We start from the raw sequence: 25,822 nt of genomic DNA, 5'->3' as shown, positions 1-25,822 counted from the left end.
GGGATCTGCTTCCTGTTAACAATGTGACTTTGGACTTTAGGCTCTCTTCAAGCCTAAATTCCCCATCAGTAAAATGGGGCCATTCCAAAATCATCCTTTGGAAAGAAGAGTGACCAATGATCATATATTTCCTAAATATAAAACACAGACCGAGGCCATTGACCTGGCTCTGACACATCTCATAGTTGTGATCTTGGGCAAGTCATCTAAATCATGAATCGTTACTTTCCTCCTTTGTAAAATAAGGGAGTTAGACTAGATGACCTCATTGATTCCTTCTGCTCCAAAGCTATGATTGTGTAAATTCTAATATTTGTTATCATTAATCCTATTGTTAGTAAATACTCAACAAGCATTTAGTTGATCCCAAGGAAACTCATAAATTATGTCATCTTTATTAATCTAGTCCATGGTACTTTCGATTACATTTTAAAAGATTTTTCTCAGTCTATACTGTGCACATTGCCTCCACATGCTAATTTGGGAGTGGAGAGTGAATCTGTATAAAAGGTTGATTAGTCACTGAGAAGAGTCACTCCCAAGAGTATCTTTGCTTCCCCGAGAATCTCTGTCTCTTGCCCTTCCTGTCTTCCTTCAACTCCCAGCTAAAATTCTACCTTCTACAGCAGGGGCAGACCAGACCATATAAGGCCTGTGAAATTACTTGGTCTGGCGCAGACTCGAAAGTCAATAAATCTAGGAGATTTTAGGGATGAATCAATTGAATAGCTGACCAAATATAGCAGGCTAATTTTTAAGTTGGTCATTTTGAATAACTCCCCACATGATAAGAATCCAAAAATCATAAAAACATTCCCTACCCCTTTCTACAGAAAGCCTCATCCAGTCCCTCTTAATTCTGTTGCCTTCCTTCTCTCCTTTGATTATCTCCAGTTTATCCTGTTCTATGAATTGGTTACACAAAGTTGCCCCGTTAGATGGTGATCTCCTATGGAGCACGGGCTTACTTTCTTCCCCCCCCCCCCAGAGTATCTGGCACCCATATTAATATTAAGTACATAAATGCTCATTGACTGACACAATGATTTTCCAGTGACTTCACCTCCGGAAGACTGAATTTTACTAGCCTCTTTACCCCCATATAAATCAACAAATCTCTCAACCAATTGTTGTGATAATTGCTTCATTCACCCAAGTTTTGTTTATTTAAAAAAAAACAAAAGTCATGCCGCTGTCATAGATTAGCATCTTGTAGCTATTTCATAGAGCCTTCTTTAATTTTGTGATTATTCCCCCCAGGATGAAACTGAATTCCGAGATAAATTATCTCCAATCAACATTAGCTTGAATTACAGTTTGGATGAATCCACTTTTGAGGAAGGCTTCACTGTCAAACCAATCCTGAACTTCTACCAGGAAAGCATTGTTAATGAGCAGGTATGATCAGGGACCCTCTCCACTGGCCTATGTTCAACCAGGCCATGGAGGTTGTTTATGTGACCCTGAAACAGATCCCAGCTCTTTGTATGTAATTCCTGCATGCAAACGTGTAAACAGTTTGGAATTTTTTTCTGACATGTTTCTTGAAACACTGCATCATTGTGTTTTCGGAAGCCCTTCCCCTTGTGAAAGCCAGATTTAATTCATTCAGAATGTGGATGTAATGGAAGCAATACAGCCTGTAATCTCACTGATGTTGCCAGGGTTACATTCCATATGAAAACTGTAGATTGAATTGGGAGGAGGGGTGGGTGGGAGAGATAGGATGTCAACCATGCTCCTCTGGTCGAGCTATTGAACTTGGAGCCAGGTGGAGTTGTGTGTAGAGTGGGAGATGCACCTTTGTTTAATTTATGACCTTTCTAGTTGGTTCTGAGAGAAGGCAGTGATTCAAGTTTTCCAAGTGACCACTGATGCTTGTTTTGAACAAATGTAGGCTCATATCCTGGTGGACTGTGGAGATGACAATATGTGCATTCCAGACTTGAAGCTTTCAGCTAGATCGTAAGTTTAAATAAATAAACTTGTGTATTATACCTAATGGAATACAGGTGTTTATTTAAAGCTTCTCAAGGGAAAGTATACACTTCCAATTGCTTTAAAAAAAATCCCTGCATGTAATTTTTGAGTTTGGCTGCACTTTGAGATGGTTTGGGTCAATTCTTTGTCACTTAAATCAAGAGATGCACCCTGAGATTTTGACTGAGATTTCTCCTTCAGAGAAAGAAAAATATGTGTATTTTTTAAGTTTATTTATGTTTATATATTACATTTATATATTACATTTATTTAGATATAACATATGTTTAAATTATATGCATATAAATAGATCTATACACATATGCATATTAATATATGTACATATGTGTTTGTAAATATAATGCCTATAAATAAAACACATTTTAAAATAATTTTATAGGGATCAAGACTGGATTATATATATTATAAATATTTAAATTAATGAAAATATATATTTAAAATATAATGAAGATGATAGATACAGACATACACAAAAAGGCCTTGAGACTCAGTAGGCATTTAATAGATCCTTGCTAATATATTGATTAATGAAAGGGAACCCAATTTTATTTGATGACTCAAATGGAAAGACATAATAAGAAAGGACTCAATCATGCTCATCCTGAATGTACTTAAGTGAGTGATTTCCAATCCTGCTTTTGTAACAGCCAAAGTGTGTCTCTAATTATCTCAAGAGATATTTGGAGAGCGCTAATAAAGTTGAGATTTATCTATGAATACAGACATATAAATATATGTAATTCTCTGCAATTTCTTTTAAAATGCATGTTAAAACAAAAACAAATGATTAACAGTATTTATGTTATATTTTGTTACTGGGAGAAAAAAATGGAACAGCTGGTCTAAATCTCCAATTGTGTCTGTGCATGAGTGTGTGTTGATGTGTGTGTGTGTGTTTGTGTGTATAGAGGATGGGGACTGAGGGAGATTTTCACACCTACCCACAGGGTAGCTGTCAACAACTTCATAAGAATCCTCCTGCTGCTGTGGGTGCCTTTATGCCTTCCTTGAGAGCCTAGGGGGTTTGTCTCTTAGGCTGTGAGGTTACTCCTCCATGCTGGGAGATTGGGGAGGTGATAATTTTGAACAGTTCCCAGGTTGGAAGGGACTCTTCTTCAGTGGTGGTCTTCCAAGGCCCTTAGCTTGAGTTCTTAGCTAAGGGACTTCTTCTATGGAGCTTCTCATTTTAAAAGATCAGAAAGCCAGGAGCCTTGGTTTTCATTATTCTGGGGTACAATGTATTGTCTGAATTTTTTTCCTTGAGTACTCTTCCCCACATCCTAGCATCAGGGTCTTTATTTTTCTTCACCTTTCCTCTTTGGCTCTTCCAGATTCTTCTTTTCCTGACTTTCATTTTCAGGGATGATGTATTGTAATGAAATGATCCTTTATTAAAAGTGGCTTCCCTCTTCTTCAATCAGCCCTCTGCCCTTCCCATGTAGTCCCAGGAAAGCCATTGACTAAGAACAGCAGGGCAGTCGACTCCACCTCTGTAGACTTGCAATAGCTAATTAGAGTCTTCTCCCTCTGTGCTGGTAGAGATAAGCATCAACTGATCATTGGAGATGAAAACCACCTAATGCTCATTGTAAATGCAAGAAATGAAGGGGAAGGGGCCTATGAAGCTGAACTCTTCGTGGTGATACCTGAAGAAGCAGCTTACGTTGGTATTGAACGAAACAATAAGGTAATCTTTAACATCATCTATGGTCCTGAGACTGAGTGATGCGGGAGCCAGAGTGCTGGGACTGGAGTCAGGAAGACCTGAGTTCAAATCCAGATCAAACACTTATTAGCTGAGTTAACTCAGAGTTGCAGTTTCTTTATATTTGAAGTGGTGTTATTAACTCCTAGGTCATGGGGGCTCATTATTCACCAAACCTTGAGTATATAAAAATCAAAATCAAAACACTTCTTGACCTCAAGAAGCCAACAATCTACTGGCATGTGGGGTTGTTCTGGGGACCACAATAACACAGATAGATCAATTAGAAAATTCCAAAGTGCTCAATACATATGAGAATATTTTTGTAGTCTGCTCGATTTAGAGAGGCCCTGTCTCTCGCCCTTTTCCTGACTAATAGGGCAGGAGAATTTTACCTCATGGTAGTAATTATAAGAGAAATAAACCAGGAAGAAGAAAAGATCTGGGCTCAGGTCGTTAAGACAGGATTAAGGTCCTCAGAGGCCTAAGGCACTTCTTTTTCCCAAGCCCTGTGTAGATGCTAGATGCTTTTTTTTAAAGTTTATCTGATTTTACATTGGAAAAAAAAAATCTCCGAAAGTACATATCCACCGGTAATTTCTTTCACTTTATGAAAAAAAAAAGTTGGCTTTCACATGACCCTGACTCTGCATATCTACTCTTTTTAATCTGTGTGTGCATATAATATATATATACAAAAACTCTAAGCCCTTTATTTTATTTTAGTACTAGGCCCCAAGTCTACAAAGCTTATTGTATAATGTGGCCCTGCAGGTAACATATGGAAGGGATACTTGAGTTGAACTGAAGAAGAGAAGAAATAAATAAGTGTGTGACTGAAGTGACAAGAGACAAACCCCTCTTCTCCACCTGCCCCCCACTCTCCCTTCCTCCTCTTTTTCCTAAGCCCATGTATGAGCTCTTTAAGTTTCAAACAGGTTATAGGTCTGGTTTTTATTATTGCCTGTGGAACCGGGCCCAGGTCTGCTGAGAACTGATAACAGGCTGCATCAGGCCTAGAAGAGGAACATGTCCATTTGTCTTACCTCTTGGCTTACTTTTGCGCTGTCTTGACCAAGAAAAACTGACCAGTTCTCCCTTGCCACTGATCAGTACCATCCTTTATTAATCTCAGACAGGTGCTGGATGTTCTCAATCACTGAATGGTCTTATGCTTCCCCTAAAGTCACTTCATCTACATTAGTCTTGAAAACTTCTTTTAAGAGCTTTGAGAAAACCAGGACAGCAGAATCTTAAGAATTCCACATACTCTTTTTTTTTCAATTTTTTTAACCTTATTTATTTAAGGCAGTGGGGTTAAGTGACTTGCCCAAGGCCACACAGCTAGGCAGTTATTAAGTGTCTGAGGTCAGATTTGAACTCAGGTCCTCCTGACTCCAGGGCTCTATCCACTATACCACCTAGCTGCCCCGATATACTCTTGAGAATAAGAACTTTGGATTATATATCTATTACATTCTCCTTAGCACCTAACCTAGATCTGAAAGGAAATGTGGCAGAGCAAGAAGACCTCTAGGCTTCTTCTTAGGTGATTTGCGTTCCATTGGCAGCTCTGATATTTGCCACCTATATGACCAAGGACAAAGTCGATTAATTTTCTTGAGTCTCAGTTATCTCATCTACTGATATAATAATGTCTCACTGGATTGTTGAGGGGAAAGCATTTGTAGACCTTAAAACATTATACAAAGGAGAAACTTTTGCTTTCTTCAGAGTAAACAGTAATTTAATAAATGCTTAATTGATTGATTTAATGGGAGCAACTGCATAAAAATGTTTAGCAAAGGTATTCTGGACTTGTTGTGAAAAAATGAACAAATCATATTAGAAAGAAATTGTCCTCTAGTCTTTCCTAGTCCTATTCTCCCCCATGCTTTACACAATTCAAGGGTAATAAATAAATAAAAGCTAGATAAAGTTGAATTCTTTATAAAATCATAAGTTGACAAAGTGTCAACGGGCAAATACACAGAAAAAAGAGAGAAATAATTTTTTAAGCAAGTAATTTTTAGGACAGTCTTTATATATGCATATAAATATGCATGTGGCTCTATGGAACAAGCCAGGAATGGAAGAGTCTATGTCTGATATTTCCCATTTGTCAATCAATAATTAACAAACATCTTTTGAGAAAACTATGTGCCAATCCCTGTGATAGACAATACACATATACATGCATACATGCATACAAACATGTATGAAGGTTTGCATAAATACATTTATCATATACAAACCTATTTAGAGCTATGGTCATATATACACATATAAATATCTAGATGTAGATAAATGTGTAAACATATGTACATTTGTGTTTATAGCATGGCATATATGTGTTTATATATTCAAAGGGCTATCATTATATATGAACATACACAGATATGTATGCATAAAATATGTATATAACATATACATATAGATCTTTATATGTATATTTGTACCAATTTTACCAGCCAGCATAGTACTATTCCCATGGTGGATGCTGGATACTATTTGCTAATGATAAAGGAGATGGACAGGTTACAAGACTTGGATTCATTTTAATAATACTCTCATAGTATTTTTTTGGCCATTTGCACGAGAATCTAGAGTTGATCCTCAAATTATGCACAAAATAAAGAAAAAACAAGCACGATTATGTGATTTTAAGAAATTCCCTGAGATTCCACACATATTTGGGATTGAATTCCCTCCATGCTGTCCTACCTCTCAGTTAAACAAAGAAATATGTCTCAAAAATTTCTCATTGTAGCATAATAACGACTTTGTTCTTTGTTTGGCTTCATGGAGAGCTGTTGTTGTTCTGACTTTCTAGTTGTAAATTCAGCTCTGAACTTTTCAAGAAGCCCTGATCCAGATAAAATGGTGTCTGCAGTTGCAGTCCATCTGGTCCTAATTACTTGGTTCTGCCATCAATTCTACTTGAGCCACTTTTCTCAGTCTTTATTTTTCATTTTGACATGGTCTCTTCTTTTTCATTTCCCATTTGTTCTTTAAAACCACTCCAGGTATGTCCCTATATACTTACAGGTCATTTAAATTATGTGCACTTCTATATTTCTGTTCAATTCCAATTATCAGTAGTTTCTCTAATTCAAGGGTGGGAAAGGAAATTCATTTTCACCCAGTGCTGAGATTTTATGTCGGGTTGTTTAAAAACAAATTTCAGACAACATGAGGACTGTTGTGTGATTTTAGAGGAATTAATTAAAAGTCATATTTTTAAAACCTCCTTTCAATAGTTATTTCCCTCAAATTTTTGCCAAATTTTATAGAGTATTCAAATTAATGAGGAAAGCAGATCTTGGGCTCATAGATACAGAGTCGCAAGGGATTTCAGAGGTGATCTCCTCTTATCCCCTCATGTTAGAGATGGAAAAAAAGTCAAAGGAACATTTAAGTGACTTGCCCAAGGTTGCATAGATAATTATCAGAGGTAAGATTTGAATCCAGGTCCCTTGAGTTCCATCACGTTTGATTGTTTTGAAAAAGGATAGTGAAAGAAAAAAAGGAATAAATCTAGGGCTCTTATAAAGTTAAAACAAATACTCATAAAGTTATGGTACCAACAGAATGTAGAAAATGAAGAATGTTACATTGCATGCTCTGGAATGCTAATTTCTGTACTGAATTATTGATTAATTTAATACATTCATTCATTTCAACCAGTATGTATCGGTGTCTACTATGAGCACAGGTACTTGAGGGAGGAGACAGAGAAAGAGAGTTGTAAAAAGCATAAACGAGACAGGCTCTCTACCCTCAGGTAGTTTATCAAGCAGGGAGAGGTAACGGTTTAAAAGTAATATTGTAATAAATATTAAATGCTTACTTTATACTAAAATTGGGAGATACAATTTTTAATGGCTCAATCCCTGTCCTCAAGGAGCTTGGATACCAAGGAGAATAAGACAAATTCTTAATTAAGCATAATGCAATAGTACTATTGGAATGAAGAAGAGTTTCATACCTAAGACTCCTAAGAAAATCTGAATAAACAAAGGATAAACCTTGAGACCAAATGAGAGAAAACATCATTTCCTTTTGTGGGATTCAGTGAAGTTTTCATTGAGGTGATGCCCTTTGAACTGACCTTTGATGGTAGAAGAGGAGATCAGCAGATGAAAATATAAGTCAATCAATCAAAAATTATTAAGAACCCACTCTGTACTGGGGGTGGGGGGTCGGGGGAATGTCTGCTAGATGCTGGAGATAAGATAACAATTAATAAAATAAACCCAACTCCCAAAGCAGCATCAAGTGAGACATAGGAGAATGATATGTGTTTAAATCCCAAGCACATTTGAGGAATGACATTGATTAGAAGAAAGAACTCAATTATTTTGAGGCATCTCAAATTTTTTTTACTGCTTATTAAAGAAAAATCTACCTCATCATACTATCACAAAGCTCTCAATGAATTAGTTCCCAAACTAATGACTTGATTATAGCTACAAATGGAAGGATGGGAAGGGGTTCAAGGAACAATGGAGAAAAAAGCTCAGTTATCTATAAAAACAAGAATTGTTTTTCCTCAATCACAGTTCAATAAGTCTACACTATCTAAGGAAAACACATGTAAAAATCGGAAGGGAGAAAAAAAAGATCTTTGATTGATGTAGATGCCAAAAAACCCAGGAGTATTTCTTGTATGAAAAATGTATTGTTTGTTTTTTGGATTCTGGACAGAGTCAAAATGTTTACCAAAGAAGGTAAGAAAAATGTAAAATCCTGAAGTCTTATAAGACAACATGGAAATTCCTTTATTGATGCTTTTGCTATTTTTCTTAGCAAGTGGATAAATTTTCTTTCTTTTATATTTGGTTTTCTTTATTCAATAAATTCCTCTGATATTCTAGTCAGCTAAAAATAATTTCTTATGTGGTAGACACTGTGCTATATCCTGAAGATACAAAGAAAGGCAAAAAACAGCCTCTGCCCCCAATGAGCTCATCATCTAATGGGAAGAGATAACATGCAATCAACTATGCACAAGATATATACAGAATAAATGGAGATAGCTCGAAGGTACTACTATTAAGAAAGACTGATAAAGGCTTCTCGTGGCAGGTAGAATTTTAACTGAGAATTAAAGGAAGAAAAAGGTGAAGGAAAGGATTCCAGGCATGGGGAATAGCCAATTACAATGCTTAGAATAGGACGGCTAGGTGGCGCAGTGGATGGAGCACCGGCCCTGGAGTCAGGAGGACCTGGGTTCAAATCTGACCTCAGACACTTAATAATTACCTATCTGTGTGGCCTTGGGCAAGTCATTTAACCCCATTTGCTCCGCAAAAACCTAAAAAAAATGCTTAGAGTAGGAAATAATGTCATATATGAGGTATCACAAAGAGGGCAGTGTGATTGAATCAGAGTATGTGGAGAAGAGGAAAGTATAAAAACCTTGGAAAGATAGGAAGCAGGGAGGGTAGAGAGGTCTTTAAAAGCCAAACCAAGGATGTTATCTTGGATACTGGAGGCAACAGAGAGCTACTTATTTTACTGACTAGGGGACGGGGAGTGTCATGGTCAAAATTTTACATTTTTTTGGTCCCAATTCTTCATGATCCCATTTGGGTTCTTTTGGGCAAAGATGCTGGAATGGTTTGCAATTTCCTTCTCCAGCTCATTTTACAGAGGAGGAAACTGAGGCAAGCAGTTTGAAGTGACTTGATCAGGATCACACAGCTAAAAATGCATGAGGTCAAATTTGAACTTAGATCTTTCTGACTCCAGGCTTGGTACTCCATCACCTACTTGCCCCTATTCTTGCATGTGAGGAAGATCAGTTTGACAGCTAAGTGGAAGATGGTCTATAAAGGAAAGAGACATGAGGAAGGGAGAGCAACCAGAAAATTTTGTGTAGTGGTCCAGGTAAGAGGTGATGAAAGCTTGCACAAAGTTAAAGGATAATGTCAGAGAAGGCAAAGTTTGTGGTGAAAATAGAAATAGCCAATTGGTTAGGGAGGAAGTTGAGAAAGAGTTGAGAGTAGCACCCAAGATTTTCATATTCAGCCCTCTTTAGACTAAACCAGTTGTCATTTGTAGAGTAATTTCGAATATAGAACTGTCTAAATATGAATCTACTTTTAATTACTTAACTAATCATTCAATTTTCCAGATATTGAGTAGTACAGGAATAAATGCTCTCTTATCCCCAGTGACTTCCACCACCCTGAAGTTGAAGTAGACATTGAAACTCTTCAGACTTATCTTCATTTTGATTTTGATTGAAATCTTCAAAAGTTGGGGCAGCTAGATGGCACAGTGGATAAAGCACTGGCCCTGGAGTCAGGAGTACCTGGGTTCAAATCCAGTCTCAGACACTTACTAATGACCTAGCTGTGTGGCCTTGGGCAAGCCACTTAACCCCATTTGCCTTCAAAAACACTAAATAAAAAAAAAAAAGAAATCTTCAAAAGTCCCTTTGAAAAATCATTACATGGCACATCCCTGTGATATTCATAGATACGTACTTTCACTTTTAACTACCTTTCATTTTTTTTGATGGAAGGACTGCTAACTCCTGTTCATATAGATATTTAAGGCTATCATCATCCTCATAGTTATCATGTCATCATTATAGCATAGTAATTAAAGTTATTTTCATGTTTTGAATCTGTATCTTAGGAGATAGGAACTAGGTTTGGAAATGTTTCAGTAAATACCCCACCACATGTTTTTTTCCTCACCAGAACACATCAGATATATTCCTCCATTTCATTTAATTCTATAATTATGCTTCTCTCCCCACCCCAATCCCTTTCAGATTCCCCATTTCCTCCTTGTAGGTCGACAGTCCCAAATTAAGTCTTTTTGCAAAATTGCCCGTGCAGGTGTTTAAAATCAAAGGAATTTCACAGCCCCAAAGCTTGCCCTGGTTGTCACAGTATAATTTATTCTGACTCCCGAACTCAATGTTGGTGTTCTCTCTTGTTGCAGGCTCTGCACCCATTGAACTGTGAGTACAAGATGGACAATGTAACCAGAATGGTGGTTTGTGACCTGGGCAACCCTATGGTGGCTGGAACAAATGTAAGAGAAAACCAGATGCAGTGGCTGATTTTTATCTAATTGAATTTTAAGGGAAGTTAGTGGAAAACTACTCAATTAGCACTCAGCTACTTAACAAGCAGTGGTTAAAACAAATTGCTCATTTAGATGGGAAATTTTTGGAGTAATGAAATATAGCATCACATATATAATATGTATATACATATGCAAATATATATGTCAAAACTAAATAACTTTATTTGCTTTCTTCTTGATATTGAGAACCAATTTTCTGATTTAGATTTATCTTTGAATTAGTTCTACTTATAAAACTTATGATAGAAATTCAATTTTTAAAACCCCCAGAAATATCTGAGTTCCCCTCTTGGATCACTTTCAATTAAAAAAGAGAGAGAAATACGCATACACACACATACACACACATACTTACAGGCAAAGAAATTGGATGACCAGAATAAGAGACCAAATACTTCTGAGGCACAGAGAGCAAGGGAACTTCTCTCTCTCTCCTCATTACTTAACGGTGAAATTTCAAAGATTTCTCAATTGGTCTTTGAAGTGCCTCTTCTGTATGTGAACTAATAAATGTGTTATATTTCCTGTGATAATTTCCATTTGCTATATTTTTTCAACTTGGTAAAAAAGGTCCTAAGTCTCCTTCATTAATCATTTTATTCTGAGAATGAAGTCAACAATAATACAGCAAAGAGCAAGCTTATCTTTCTTGTGATTTCAAATGTCATTTTAAAAAAATAAAACATAAATTATAACTATACAAGTGAGTTCTTAAATTATGAAATTGATTCAAATATTCAATATTATATGAAGCCAGAGTTTTAAAGGTATAAAATAAGAATAAGCTATTTGAACTACAGCACAGAAAACTATATAACTGCTTTGTGTTTATGAGCCAATTAATCAGTTTCCTACCTAGTATTTCAGGAAAAATCCAACCACCTAGTTTGAGAGAGAACACTTACCTAAGACCAAAGAGGAAAGAAATAAAGTCACTGCTATTCAGCATCTGCAGGTCATTAGTTTCTAATTCCTGTGTTAATATTAAATCCAGACTGAGAATAATGTGAAATTTTTAAAATTTAGGGAATTTCTTTACCTAAAGTAGAGAAAATGAGGATAAAAAAATGTCATTTCATCATCACATAAAGGAAACTATAGATCAGACAAAATATGTCCCCAAAGTTAATACTTCAAAGTCAAAATGACTTCAAGTAAAGATGGGGGAAAGGAAGCCAATCCATTTGACCACCCAAGGGATAGAGTTGTTTGTATCAGTTTAATCTCTGAGGATTACTGCAGCAGAAAACTTTTTTCTCTTCCCCTTATAATAGCTGTGACCACATCCAGTTTCATTTTATTGTTTTCTCATGTGACATTTTGGTATAATCACTTGCCTACTTTGAGTTTATAAAAGATTATATGTCTATTGATTGCAATGCTATTCTACAGTTAAAGACACTTTTAAAGACATGATGCATTATTCAAATTAAGGGAGTATTATTTTAAACCTTAGTATTTTAAAAGTTGTTTTCATAAGGGCTGGAGCTATGTCATATTCCTCTCTCTGCTGCTCTTAATGTTTTTACAGTGATACATACATACAAACACATATACGTATCTACATATTTACATATATGTGTGTGTATAAAAATCTCATTTGATTCTTGCAGCAAATAATAACCATAATAAACCTAAATACATTATAGGTTTATCAACTTCTTTGTTGTGAAGCAATTTTTTCTAGCAAAAAAAAATACCAAAGAATGCCAAGTAGGACTATCTTTGATAAGTTTTTAATTCTAGTTATGAACATGATATTCCATTCACCCATACTATTGATCATTCATAATTTCCCTTTATTTATTATTGTTTTTAATTCATGAAAACAGGCTTCCTTTCAAAGTAATGAGTTCACCAATAAGAGAAGTGTTTGAGAAGATGCTAGATAGCTGACCCATCTGTTTAAGAAATTCCTAAATTGGGAACAAAGGTGACTATCTGATTCTAGGATCCTGTCATCACTGAGTCTCATATCTGATTCTCTTTTAGTACTCACTTGGCCTCCGATTTGCTGTTCCCCATCTTGAAAATACAAATACAAGCATTGACTTTGATCTCCAAATCAGAAGGTAAGATCTTTCAACTTTAAGAGTCTGTAAATTCTTGAACTAAATATTTTTCTTCCCTTGTTGTTTTATTTTATTCATCTTTTAAAAACTCTTCTGAAAGAGTAATCAATCAAAGCTTTCATCACTCATCCAAGACATGAATTCTTAATCTGGAGTCCATGGATAGTCCATGGTCATCTGTGAATTTATAAACTTTAATATTTTGAGAAGTGTTAACTCAAAATGATTGATTTCCTTTGTAACCCAACATGTTTTATTTTGTGTTTTTAAACACATTATTCTAAGAAGAGTTCCATAGGCTTCACCATACTGTCAAAAGCATCAATGATTTTAAAAGGACCCTTGGATTTCTAGGAGTTTCTTCACTTTGATTAATATTTTAATTAAGATATTCTTTTCAATATTTCTCTGTATTGGTTGAAGTGACCTATGGGACCATCCCATGGAAGCACAAGTAAGAGTTGCTGTTCCTAGCCCCTGTCAGTTATTACATATGTCTTAGAGAAAAAAAAGGAACCTCATTATCAGGTCTAATCTTTGATCAGATTATGAAATAGGTAAATTCTACCTCTCTCTCTCTCTTTGTCTTTTCATTCCTCTTCCCTGTTTCCCCATACTGTCACCCCTAGCCTTCCTTTCAAGCATCTACCTTGAACCCAGACAACTATTACCTAATCTTCAATAAATGATAACTGATGGTGTGACGCTTTCCCATGGAGCATTTTCATTTTAATAGGAGAGATTGAGATCAGGCAAAACCTCTAAGACATGAAAGAATAAATGAATGATGGCAGAGTTTTAACAGAGTGACTAATGGGAGGAAATAAAATAAAATTGAGAACCATCCCTGACCAATCCCCAAATCTCAGTATGTACTCCAATATCTATACTTCTTACTAATGAGACTGATCCTTTTCATATCTCTGAGTTTAGTTGAATTTATTCCCCCCCCCCCCATCTTATCCCTTCATCCTGAAAACTGGAAGGAACACTATGCTAGAAGGAATAGCCAAGAGCAATGCAGTGGCTCAACAGGGCCATTCGTTGGATCAATATTTATTGATGATGAATGAGGGTCGGTCCCTTTTCTCTTCGTGCCCCAGATTGTGCAACTAACAGAATGATCTAGAACTTTCATTTAACTTTTTCTTTTAGATTTTTTTTGCAAGGAAAATGGGGTTGAGTGACTTTCCCAAGGCCACACAGCTAGGTAATTATTAAGTGTCTGAGGCTGGATTTGAACTCAGGTACTCCTGACTCCAGGGCCGGTGCTCTATCCACTGCACTACCTAGCTGCCCCAAACTTTCATTTAACTTTGAACAAAACTATGGAGCCAGGATTTTCAATGTGGAATCCATATAATGAATTATGTGACTATTACATAATGAATTTGCTTAGAGTCAGCATTCTTCTTAAAATATTCTAAAGAAAATTCATGGCCCAATGGTTAGAGATCTAGGTTCAAAGTCAGAAAAACGTCATGTTAGCAGGACTCTCTGACACATCATGGCTGGCTAACTCAGGAAAGGACTTCACTTCTCAATGCCTTGCACCAACCTTAGAAAAAGAACGAACCATGACACGATGGATAAAGCCCCAACCCTGGAATCAGGAGGACCAGATTTCAAATCCAGCTTCAGACACTTAATAATTGACTAGCTGTGTGAACTTGAGCAAATCACTTAACCCCATTGTGTTGGAAGAAAGAAAGGAAGGAAGGAAGGAAGGAAGGAAGGAGGAAAGGAAGGAGGAAAGGAAGGAGGAAAGGAAGGAGGAAAGGAAGGAGGAAAGGAAGGAGGAAAGGAAGGAGGAAAGGAAGGAGGAAAGGAAGGAGGAAAGGAAGGAGGAAAGGAAGGAGGAAAGGAAGGAGGAAAGGAAAGGAAAGGAAAGGAAAGGAAAGGAAAGGAAAGGAAAGGAAAGGAAAGGAAAGGAAAGGAAAGGAAAGGAAAGGAAAGGAAAGGAAAGGAAAGGAAAGGAAAGGAAAGGAAAGGAAAGGAAAGGAAAGGAAAGGAAAGGAAAGGAAAGGAAAGGAAAGGAAAAAATGTAAACCTCCATTAGCAGGGGGAGTTTTCTCACCTGCATGTTCCCTCTCCCACTGAAATCACAGGTATTATCCCTAACACTTAAGAAAAAATTTAGAACTGATTTGATGAATGACATTGAAATACTCAGAACCAGTGAGGGTGTAATAGAACTGATGAGGTTGTCCATGCAGGACTGCACCCAAGACAAGGATTCATTTATGCAGTTACAAATGATTTCTAAGGCAAAGGAATACTGTACCTCACTTTATATTCCTTCTCCACTGCATGCCAGTAAGATCTTCTGACATTTAGCCTAAATCTTTCCTGTTGGCATTGACTCTTATTTGTATTCTCTTTGGTGATTAAGTGCAGCGGGTGAGCATTCACCACTTTTTAATGAATTACTTGATTGCATAAGAAACATGCATTTTCAATCTAGGTCCAGGTGGTGCTATGTATCATAAAATTGCAATTTATCTTCTAGTTAAGTCATGATCAGTTTTTCATCCCACTCATTGTCTGCCATTTTGAGCAAAGTTATAGAGTTCCGCTTCCTTGAGTAGATAGTTCACTGGATTCTCTCTTCCTCTTCTTCAGGAATGTTTCCCAAAAATAAACAGAACTTCCATTTAGAAAGAAAGAAAGAAAATTAATTTATCCTTCTTTCTTACTCAAAACTGCAGTACTTGTATATACTAAAAAGGACAGTTATTAGGACTGATTGAGTGATCAATCATTCTAGGAGCCTTCACTATTACTTTTCTGTAGAAAAGAGTCCCTTTTGATCATGATTGGTAAATTAAAAACTGAAAACATAATAGATATTCTTTTCACATTTACTTGCACCTATAATAATTTGTTTTGATTTTCCTTTCTCCTTCAATGTTGTAGCAATGTGTTACATCTGCGAATTATCTTGAAAAATGAAAAAAAAATCATGATATTGACAGTCATGGAACTGTCCAAAAGACTGGATCCCTGATCAGAAAATCTGAATTCTAGTAACTCTTCACTCTGTGGTTATCTTTTTCTCAATTTCTTCATCTGTGAAATGCAGATTGAACTAGATGTTCTCCCCAAATCTTATTTTGTGACTCAGTTACAAAGTCCTAGGGAATACATAAAACACAAACAAAAACAGGATTGGAAGACACATTTGGAATCCAGGAAATCACAAGTATTATTCTGATAGATTCCAAAGATGCAAAGACTGTAGTGAAACGGTTTGATTTTAGCTTAAACAAGTTCAACCAAACTCAAAGTAAAACAAATGTTCAAAATAAAATTTCAACTCTCAAGGGGACATTCCTGAATGCTGATCCCCACATATGGAATCCTGTTCCCCAAATGGAGGAAAGCTAGTTTTCAGAATCATTAACTTGTAGTTACCAAATGTTTTAACCCACTGTTTTTATTCTATAATACAAGAAAGTATTTTCCTCCTTCCATAAGGAGGGTCTCCTAAGTGTATAACAGACCCATGTGATTATTTTATTGATATTTTTCTTCACGGAAAAGAAGCTATACACTGAATACTGCTTCTATTGACTAATATAATCAAAATGTTAAGAATCTCAGAAGTCTAAATTATATCTTTAGGAGGAAAGCAGGGAAGAAGGGGAAGAGACAGAGACAGAGAAAACAGTGAATGGTAAGGAAAAAGGAAATGCTCTAGCATTGGAAGAATAAGTGAAAAACATATTTATCCTTGGCATCCCTCAGGATGCACTTCTGTAGAGGAAATTCACCATTAATTTGCTTAGAAATAGAGCGGAAAGTATAAATAGCACTATATCATAGACAATGATGGATTACTTGTTTAATATAACAGCAGTATTAGCAAGGGAAGCTTGCTGTTCAGAGAGCAGTCAAGAAAGCATACAAACTGTACATATTAATTGTAGTTCCTTTTTTAGAGGGAGGTTTTGTTAAGCACTACTGGATTCAGTACAAATTTCCCTAGAAATTCTATACTGCAGAATATCACAGAATTGCTGTGAAATGGTGTGATTTTTGGATAGAAATCAGAAATTTGGATTTCTGTGGTTTTGATTAGCTTAACTTCTAAAAAGTCAACATATATCTCATGTTAAAAAATGGTTTCCATACTTGATATCTGTTTACATTGCTGTATGTTATGAAAAATAACATTTCCAATTAAAAGAGTTGAAAATAAGACACAATTGAAATACACACTTAAACAGAAGCATTGGTCTTTTAAGCCAGTCCCCTTGTTTTTCACTACCATGAACATTGAAAAAAAAAGTGTAGCTACTCCTTAGAAGGCTCAGGTTTGCAAACGAAATCATTACCACAACTTAAAAGGAACTCGGAACATCTAGCACAATTGTTTAATTGCTCCTCAGTGGTTATGGTGGTTCCCAATGATGTCCTTGAAAAAGCAACCTTTCCAGCTAACTGATGCTCCCCAGATGTGATCATAATAGACTAGTATGGGAATGGGGTTCAAACAGTGGTGAGCCATTCCCTCTAGGCTTATACCAGTGCCAGCCCATTATAGAAACTGAGCCTGCCATCTGCCCATTTCTGTTTTTTCAAGTGTGTTTGCAGTTTCGGTTGCCTTATCAGTACATGCGATCAATCAGGACATTAAAAAATTTAAAAAGAATTGAGGGAACCAAAGAAGCACATTTTAATAACCTTTTCCCCCAATTGAGACTTTCTATTGAATTTTATCCTATTCTTCTCACTTTCTAAATTTAGAATACTTTTAAGAAACTAACCAGAAGAATCTCTGTTCATTGGGAGTTCACACCACTTTTCACTGAATCAGTATTTCCAATCTTGGACTCCCAAATAAAAACCCAGGAAGTTCTCTCTGGGAGGTAACCAGACTTTAAGGCATTCTCCATCTGCCTATGCAGTTATAGAATGTAGCTAATGTATTAACTTTAAAGCTGGCAGGAAATAAATTAGGACACTAGGCACAATGGTTAGAGTACTGGGCCTGGAGTAAGGAAAACTGAGTTCAAATCTGACCTCAGATACTTAGATGTGACCTTGGGTAGATCCCTTAAGCCTGTTATCCTTAGTTTCCTCATCAGTAAAATGAGTTGAACAAGGAAATGGCAAACTATTCCAATTTCTATGCCAAAAACAACCAAATGGGATCATGAAAGCTGGGCACAACTGAATAAAAATGGGAAATACATTTGATTCAGCAAATGCTTCAATTTTACAGGACCTATCTTCTTTAAATGTTTTTAATGCTTTGATTGTTGACATAGCCATCTTTTATTCAACAATGTGGGGGATGTTTTTCCCAAATTCAATCTGCTTAAGAATCAGCAAATATAAGAATGATTTTACATAACTTTTTTAATTGCAAAAAGTGAGTTTTTCACCTGATATCTTTGAAACACTTTATGGACAATTCCTTGTTCTATTATCAGACCATAGATGTTACAGTTTTTTCAATCCAACTTAGTTTCTTTTTATAAACTAACTTACTCCTAAGTCCATGTTTCCCATGTACCCAGACAATGGGTGTTGAGAGAATATTCATTCAACAAACAGGATCTATATATGGAAATGAAGCTGAACACAATAACCATATTGTCCAAGTCCCTCATTTTACTGATGAGGAAACTAAAACCCAGAAAGTTTACGTGACTTACTGAAGGTCACACAGGTAGTGTGCATCAGAGATGTACTATAGCAGCAACAACGATAACTAGTTTTTAAAAAGCATTGTTCAATTTGCCACGTGCTTTGTGCACATCTGATTTCATTTTGAAGACCACCATCAGAGTTGGATACTATTATTTCTAGACCCCAGTTACTCTAACTCCAGAGTCAGGGATCTTTCCACTGGATCATGAAAGTATACTTATTGTAAGGAAAGTAGGTAATATAATGTTTTCCAATAGCCCAAAATAATGGGATTTTTTTAAAATTATACTTTGGATACCTAAGCTTTGATTGGGCATTCTCTTAATAATAAACAATGGAAATAATGTACAGATTTATGAAAGAATCTGTCTAGGAGATCCTGGAAGGCAAACTAAAATTAGTCATTTTTCCTTTCAAATTCCAAAGACTAATTTACTTCCTGACATTTACAGTGTTTTCAGAGATATTTTTTATATGTGATAAGTACTAAAATCTCTTGATCCTGCAAAAAGTTAATTTCACTTTCAAATAAGATTGTTTTAGAGTGCTTAAGTCACTTGAAATTGGTGATGTATTGTACAGTTGTACAATTACTGTTCTTTGTTTTATAGTTACTATTCTTTAGGAAAATACATACTTCACTGTTATTAGATTTAATATTTTATTATTTATATTATATTTTAGTTCCAACAAGGATAATCCGGATAGCAATTCTGTGAACTTGAAAATCAACATCAGTGCGATGGCTCAAGTGGAGATAAGAGGGTAAGTAACAAATTACAACTATATAATAGCATGGTTACATATCTAGGTAAAATACTGGAAAAAATAGCACCTACATATTCTGAATAGAGCCAGAGTAAACTGAGCACTAAGAAGGCTTAGAGTCAGGAGGAGCTGGGTTTAAATATCACCTCTAACATTTAATAGTTATATGACCCTAGACTGACCACATAGTTCTATGGATATAACCAGCTCACTAAGACACATGTGTATACATACATGTGTGTACATATATGTATGTGTGTATATATATATATATGGAATATAATTAAAATAATAAATATTTAGATAGTATATATAATATATATCTGTATAGGTGTATATGTGTATATATAATACACAAACACATATATACATAAATATTCATAGCTACATATGTCATCTATCTGTCTCTATCTATGTGGACCTACATCTCTATCTATGTATGCCCACATCTACCCTGGTGAAATGAGTTCTCATAACAGGAGTTTCCTATACGGTCCCTTTTTTGTATTCATATATTTCTTCCAGATCTATGTCAAAGAGTAGAAGATACTTTTAATTAAAATTTTCAACTGTAGCTCCCTATAGAAAAATAAACAATGAAAAAAATACTTCCTAAAAAAGAGAACTTTACCAAAATGTAGTAAACCTTTTTGGGGGGATTTTCCTAGTCAGAGATGTCTTTAAGGAAAGATTGGATATGTAAACAAGATTCATGTTTTAGGTAGGGATTGAACTAAATGGGGTAGCTAGTTGGCACAGTGGAGAGAGCAATGGTCCTAGAGACAGGAGGACCTGATTTCAAATTTGGCCTCAGATACTTTATATTGTATGGCCTTGGGCAAATCCTTTAACTCCATTCCCTCACCAAAAAAAAAAAAAAAAAATCATGAGGGGTTGAACTAAATGATCTCTATGACCCCATTCAAAATCTAAATCTTAATTTTTCAATCTATATAGGAACTCCTTCCACTATAGGCCCAGGTCTTCCAATGACTTCATTGACATTGGTCCCAAATTGTTATGGCCAAAATTTCATCTGTTAAGTTTCTTTCTGATGATTATTCCATTTGTATTTAATTCTTTAATTACAATAGAAATCTATAATTTCCTATTTACCATGATATCATTGTGAATGATGATAATATACATATATATGTATGAAAAATTCATCATCCAAGGATCAGCATGGTCAAGTTTGAGAAACTCAGAACCAAGATTTAAGATAATAGGTAGTCAGTTGGGTTTTTTTTTTCGGCTACAACAAATTAGTAAACCATCTATTAAAGCATGGGCAACTAGATGGTACAGTAGATATAGGACCAATTCTGGAGTCAGGATGATTCATCTTCCTGAGTTCAGATCTGGGCTCAGATACTTACTAACTATGTGATCCTGGGTAAGTAAGTCACTTAATTGTATCCTTCAGTTGTTCAATTTGAGATGAGTTTGGGAAAGAAATAATAAATGATTACAGTGTTTTTACCAAAAAAATCCCAAATGGGGTTATAAAAAGTCAAACTTGACTGAAGTGACTGAACAAGAATTTATAGAGATGGTCTAAATGGTGACAATTTTTGCATAGCTGAAATTATAACATAATCTCTTATTAATTGGATAATCAAATATGAAATATGAACTAGAGGAATCAGACTGCTAGACTTTATACAATCTAAGTCTATATCATATACAAGGCAAAACTAGGTAAAGAAAAGAGAAAATGAATTTTAAATGAATCAGTTTTATTCTCCATTGAAATCAGTAAATCATAGCAACTTAATAAATCCCACTTAAGATACAATCCTTACATACCAATCATTTCCTTTTTTTCATTTCATTTTAAAACTAGATTTAGACATTTAATAATTTCTTATATTTGTGCTGATGAGAATAACAGATAGCAAGGCAATATTCTTTGCTATCTTATCCTTTTTGTACTTTTCACACATTGAAAAATATATTTAAAAATTGAAACTTTTTTTTTTTTTAGATTTTTCAAGGCAATGGGGTTAAGCGGCTTGCCCAAGGCCACACAACTAGATAATTATTAAGTGTCTGAGGCCGGATTCGAACCCAAGTACTCCTGACTCCAAGGCCAGTGCTCTATCCACTGCGCCACCTAGCCACCCCTAAAAATTGAAACTCTTAGAGTAAATTTCAGTTTCCTAACAATGCAAAATGAAATCAGTTTCTTGTTGTAAATAAAATGGGAAATTTGGTGAAGTGAGCTAAGGCCAATTACAACAATGTAAACTATTCCCTTTGTTTTCTTATATTGAACTTCTGGGATAAATGTTTTAGTTTCCTTGTCACTGTGACTCCTTTCTTGGTAGAGAGACACATGAAACCAGTGCCTTTGTTTTAATAGCTGTGATATGTCATCCCACAAAAACTTCATTATAGGGTTGTTTTCATTAAATTGGTGATCAAACATCTTAAATTTGACTCCCCAAAGTGGTGTTAAAGTTTAATTTTGAAAATAAAATTCTTCCCTTCAAATGTCAACATGTGCCTCTCTACCAGAAAGGTTGCTGAGTATCATCCGAGTGTGATCCAAAGGAAAAGTTAACCATTTTTGGTCAGCAACAAGTAAACTGGTTTGTTATTTGAATCAGATTCTATCTTAAATGATAAATTTGAAGAATCTCTTCATGTATGTTCTTCTGAGCCAAATGTGAATTCTAGCATTAAGGTTAAAACATACAGGAATTCACCAGCCCAGTTTTTTCGAACACAGTTATATTCTGAATTGTTGGCATTGTGAGTCATTTAGAAGTACTGGCTAAGGGGCAGCCCTGGAGTCAGGAGTACCTGGGTTCAAATGTGACCTCAGACATTTATTAATTACCTAGCTGTTGTGGCCTTGGGCAAGCCACTTAACCTCATTTGCCTTGCAAAAACCTAAAAAAAAAGTACTGGCTAATACTGAAGTAGATATAGGTTATAGTCAATGATGAAAAAGCAATTCACATGAAAAAGGGCCTAAGGGTGGTAATGAGCTGCAAATACAACATGAGTTATCAGTATGAAGAGTCAGGCAGGTAAAAAAAGCTTTGCCTGGATGAACAGGACCAGAATGTGTAGAACAAGATTGTTGTCCTATAATCAGGCCTTCTGAACCCCACTTTGGAACAGTATGTCCCATTTGGATGCTATATTTTTCAAGTGGCATTGACCGGCAGGACCAGAAGAAGGCGGTCTTAAATTCATACCAATACTCAAAAGAACTGAGGCTATTTACCCTGAAGTAAATAGTTCAGAAGGGAAATGATAGTCTCCAGATTTATGGAGGGCTACCACATGGAAAAGGAAATAAATTTATTGTCATGGTCCTAGGTGGAAGTTACAAAGACTTCAGCTCAATAAAGAGAAGGAAAAAAAATTCCTAAAAATAGAGTTTTCCAAAAATGGAATGAATTTTCTTAGGGGTGATGATTTTCCTGGTCTATAAGCAAAGAGTGGATATGTAAACAAGATCATGTTTTGGTTAGGGATTAAGCTAAATGATCTCTAAGACCCCTCCCAATACTAAATTTAAATATTAGACTTTAAGTATCAGTGCTTGATCTGTATAGGATCTCCCTCAGCTATAAGACCTATCTTCCTATGACTTTATTGACACTGGTTGTGAGTTCACATAGCCAAAAGGGATGTCATCTGTTGGGTTGTTTTCTGACAATGATTCCATCTATATTTAGCTCAATACCCAATTTTGACTCTTCCCTAGGGTTGTTAGATTGTTGGAAATGAATCTGCTTTATATAATCAATTATATTCCTCCTTCTTAAAATGGGCAATTGATGTGGGATAATATTTGGAAATCCATACCCTCACCCCTCAACATTTTTCCCTAATCTAGAAAAGGAAACATTATTTAACAGGGGTGCCAACTCAACAAACATTTATTAAGTATTTTCTATAATCAAGAAATATAATCAAGATATTAGGAATAGAAAGATAGATGCAACTCAGACCCTGATCATGGGTAACTTCAATTTAATGTGGAAAGAGAAAGAGAAAGAGAGATACAAAAATGCCAGACACAGAGACACAGAGTCAGAGACAAATACTGAGAAATAGAGAGAAGGTTAGAGACAGAGACACAGAAAGACAGAGAAATAGAGAAAAAGAGACAGAGAGAAGAGCAAAAAGAAGGAGGAAGTAGTGATAGTGATAATAGTAGTTAGAATTGGTGTAGTGGTAGTGATAGTGGTAGTGGTAGGGTAGTGGTAGTAGTAGTGGTAATTATAGTAGTAGTAGTAGTAGTAGTAGCAGCAGCAGTAGTGTATCTTAGAAGAGTTTTAAAGAGTAGGAGGATCATGAAGAACCAACAAAGGAAACTAGGAAGGGATAAACAGAGAGATAGAAATGAGAAATATAATAATGTAAACTCATGGAACCAAAGGGGGAGAAGATAACAAGGAGTACTAGTTTGAAAATGCTTCAGAGAGGTCAAGATTGGGGTAAGTGTTTTTATTAGTGATAAGGTAATCATTAGTCATGCTGGATATAGCTCATTCAGTAGTGATGAGAACAAAACAACAGATTATAAAAGTTTTAGGAGTAAAATTCTAATTGGTGGGAGGCAAAGAAAACAAATATATATTAATCTGGCTAGGAAATAGGACAGTAAATGGGAAGAGAAATAACGGGAACCTTAGGAGAAATTGAGAATAGGAATGATTGATGAAGCAGGGTCACAGAGTAAGAGATGAGGTTGACATTGAAAGTTGAGGTGCCAAGATTGACTTCCCCAAGAGAAGTTTCTCTGAAACCATAAGAAAGAAAAGAAGGAAAGAATGCAAAAAAAAAAAAATTAGAGGCAGAGACTTCACTTACTTAGAAAGGCAGGATGGGGTGGGTTGGATGGGATAGAACTAGAACTTAAGTAGAGAAAGGCAAGTTTAGAATAACTATTCTGTGGAATGTGATACAGAGGATCAGTGAGACATTTATAGAGCTAAGAGATTGCTATTTAACAGTGAAAACCTATTTAAGGTTAGATGGCATTAGACATTTATAGTGAACCCCCAAATAGGTCCAGATTTATTTCTTCCAGAGCAAGTTTGCCAGAGATACTACAATAAATACTGGCATTAGCACCTGACCTAAACTTTTTTGCTGCAAAACTAGTCACATTACATAGGTGCTAGTGGTAAGACTATTAAAATCCCTGGTACAATAGTAGTCCATGATCTCAAGGGCTTTGTCTATCCCTAAAAGAACCAGCCACAAGAATAACTTTTTTTGGACCTCAAGGTCTCCATCAAATGAGGGAGCTAAAGTAAATTATTTCTAAGGTCCTTGTTCCAAAATTCAAAGATCTTTTATAAAGTTCTTAGACATAAAATCTCAATGTTTTCAAACATTTCTTAATGTTCTTTTTGTTGATAATTGCATAAATTTAGGATAGCAAGCAATGTCAGAAGTCATCTAATTCAACCCCTTCATTTTATAGATAAGGAATCTCAAATAAAGAATAGTAAGGTAACTTGCCTGAGCTCATGCAGGTGGAAAGTAGGAGAGCCAACATCTAAACTCATATCCTCTGACTCAACATTTAGCACCTGAAATGAAAAATCTATTATTGGCAAATTGAAAGCTCTACCCTGGAATAGTTACCATTTAGCATTTGCACATTGCCCTGTTATGAAAATTTCTTTTAATTTAGCAACATATCTGTGGAAAGGAAAATTGTATTACCCCACACCTCAAAAAAAAACTTTGCTTACTTGCTTTCAACTAAAAGAATCTGAGATTTTTCCCACCAATATTAGTCAATCAATGAGCCTTTATTAAGTACTTACCATGTGCTTAGCAACTATGGTGCTAAGTGCTAGGGATGCTAAAAAAGGCCAAAGATTGGTCCCTGCCCCTGAGGAGTTCACAATCTAATGGATTACCCTAATGCACACATATATATTCCTTGATAAAACTCAGAAAACTTGCTATTGTCATTATAATTTTTCAGAAAAGGAAACAGAGGCATACAGAGAGCATAGCATTATAGATTTAGAATTAGAAGGAACATTATTGGTCTTTTAGTATAGAATGGTTAAATGGCTTGCCCAGTGTTACACAACTAGGAAGTATCATAGACAGGATTCTAAGTCTTTCTGACTCCAAGCCCCAGGCTCTATCAACCACATCCTGCTACTTCTGTTAAGTGATTTGCTTGAGGTCAGAATTCAGTTTAAAATACTTTTATTCCTTCTTTGGACATGGATTATCCAGAAGAGAGAGAATACTATTGAACTTTTTGGTCCTGAGTTGATTACTAGCTCCCCTTATGAAGTCAATGATTGACAGCCAAGAGATCATTTCCATTGATAATGCTTCTAGCTGAAGGTCTATGTATTCTTCTTCTCCTACCTGGAAGAAAAAGCACCCGTTTATTAATAATATCTTCTGTTGAGGCCCCAATTTGCCTGACAAAAATAATCATTCTTCCCTTGCCCTGAGTGATCAATACTTCCAACATCTAACCAGTGAAAAGCAGTTGATGAGATGAAGA

The 25,822-nt window shown here is 35.6% G+C and overlaps 1 protein-coding gene across 1 annotated transcript in view; it reads left to right on the top strand.

Moving 5' to 3' along the window:
* The window catches only part of ITGA8 (integrin subunit alpha 8), a 205,931-nt gene that overhangs the window by 120,678 nt on the left and 59,431 nt on the right, over window positions 1–25,822 (top strand). Inside the window, exons 18-23 of the mRNA XM_074192923.1 lie at window positions 1,261–1,398; window positions 1,898–1,965; window positions 3,541–3,688; window positions 10,667–10,759; window positions 12,806–12,885; window positions 19,228–19,308. Coding sequence (XP_074049024.1) covers window positions 1,261–1,398; window positions 1,898–1,965; window positions 3,541–3,688; window positions 10,667–10,759; window positions 12,806–12,885; window positions 19,228–19,308 — 608 coding nt within the window. The remainder of the gene's footprint in view (window positions 1–1,260; window positions 1,399–1,897; window positions 1,966–3,540; window positions 3,689–10,666; window positions 10,760–12,805; window positions 12,886–19,227; window positions 19,309–25,822) is intronic.

Source organism: Macrotis lagotis, chromosome 7 (genome assembly GCF_037893015.1).
Source record: "Macrotis lagotis isolate mMagLag1 chromosome 7, bilby.v1.9.chrom.fasta, whole genome shotgun sequence".
Taxonomy (NCBI): Eukaryota; Metazoa; Chordata; class Mammalia; order Peramelemorphia; family Peramelidae; genus Macrotis; species Macrotis lagotis.
Note: the sequence above shows the minus strand (reverse complement) of the source record. Positions and strands in the feature narration are given on the sequence as shown.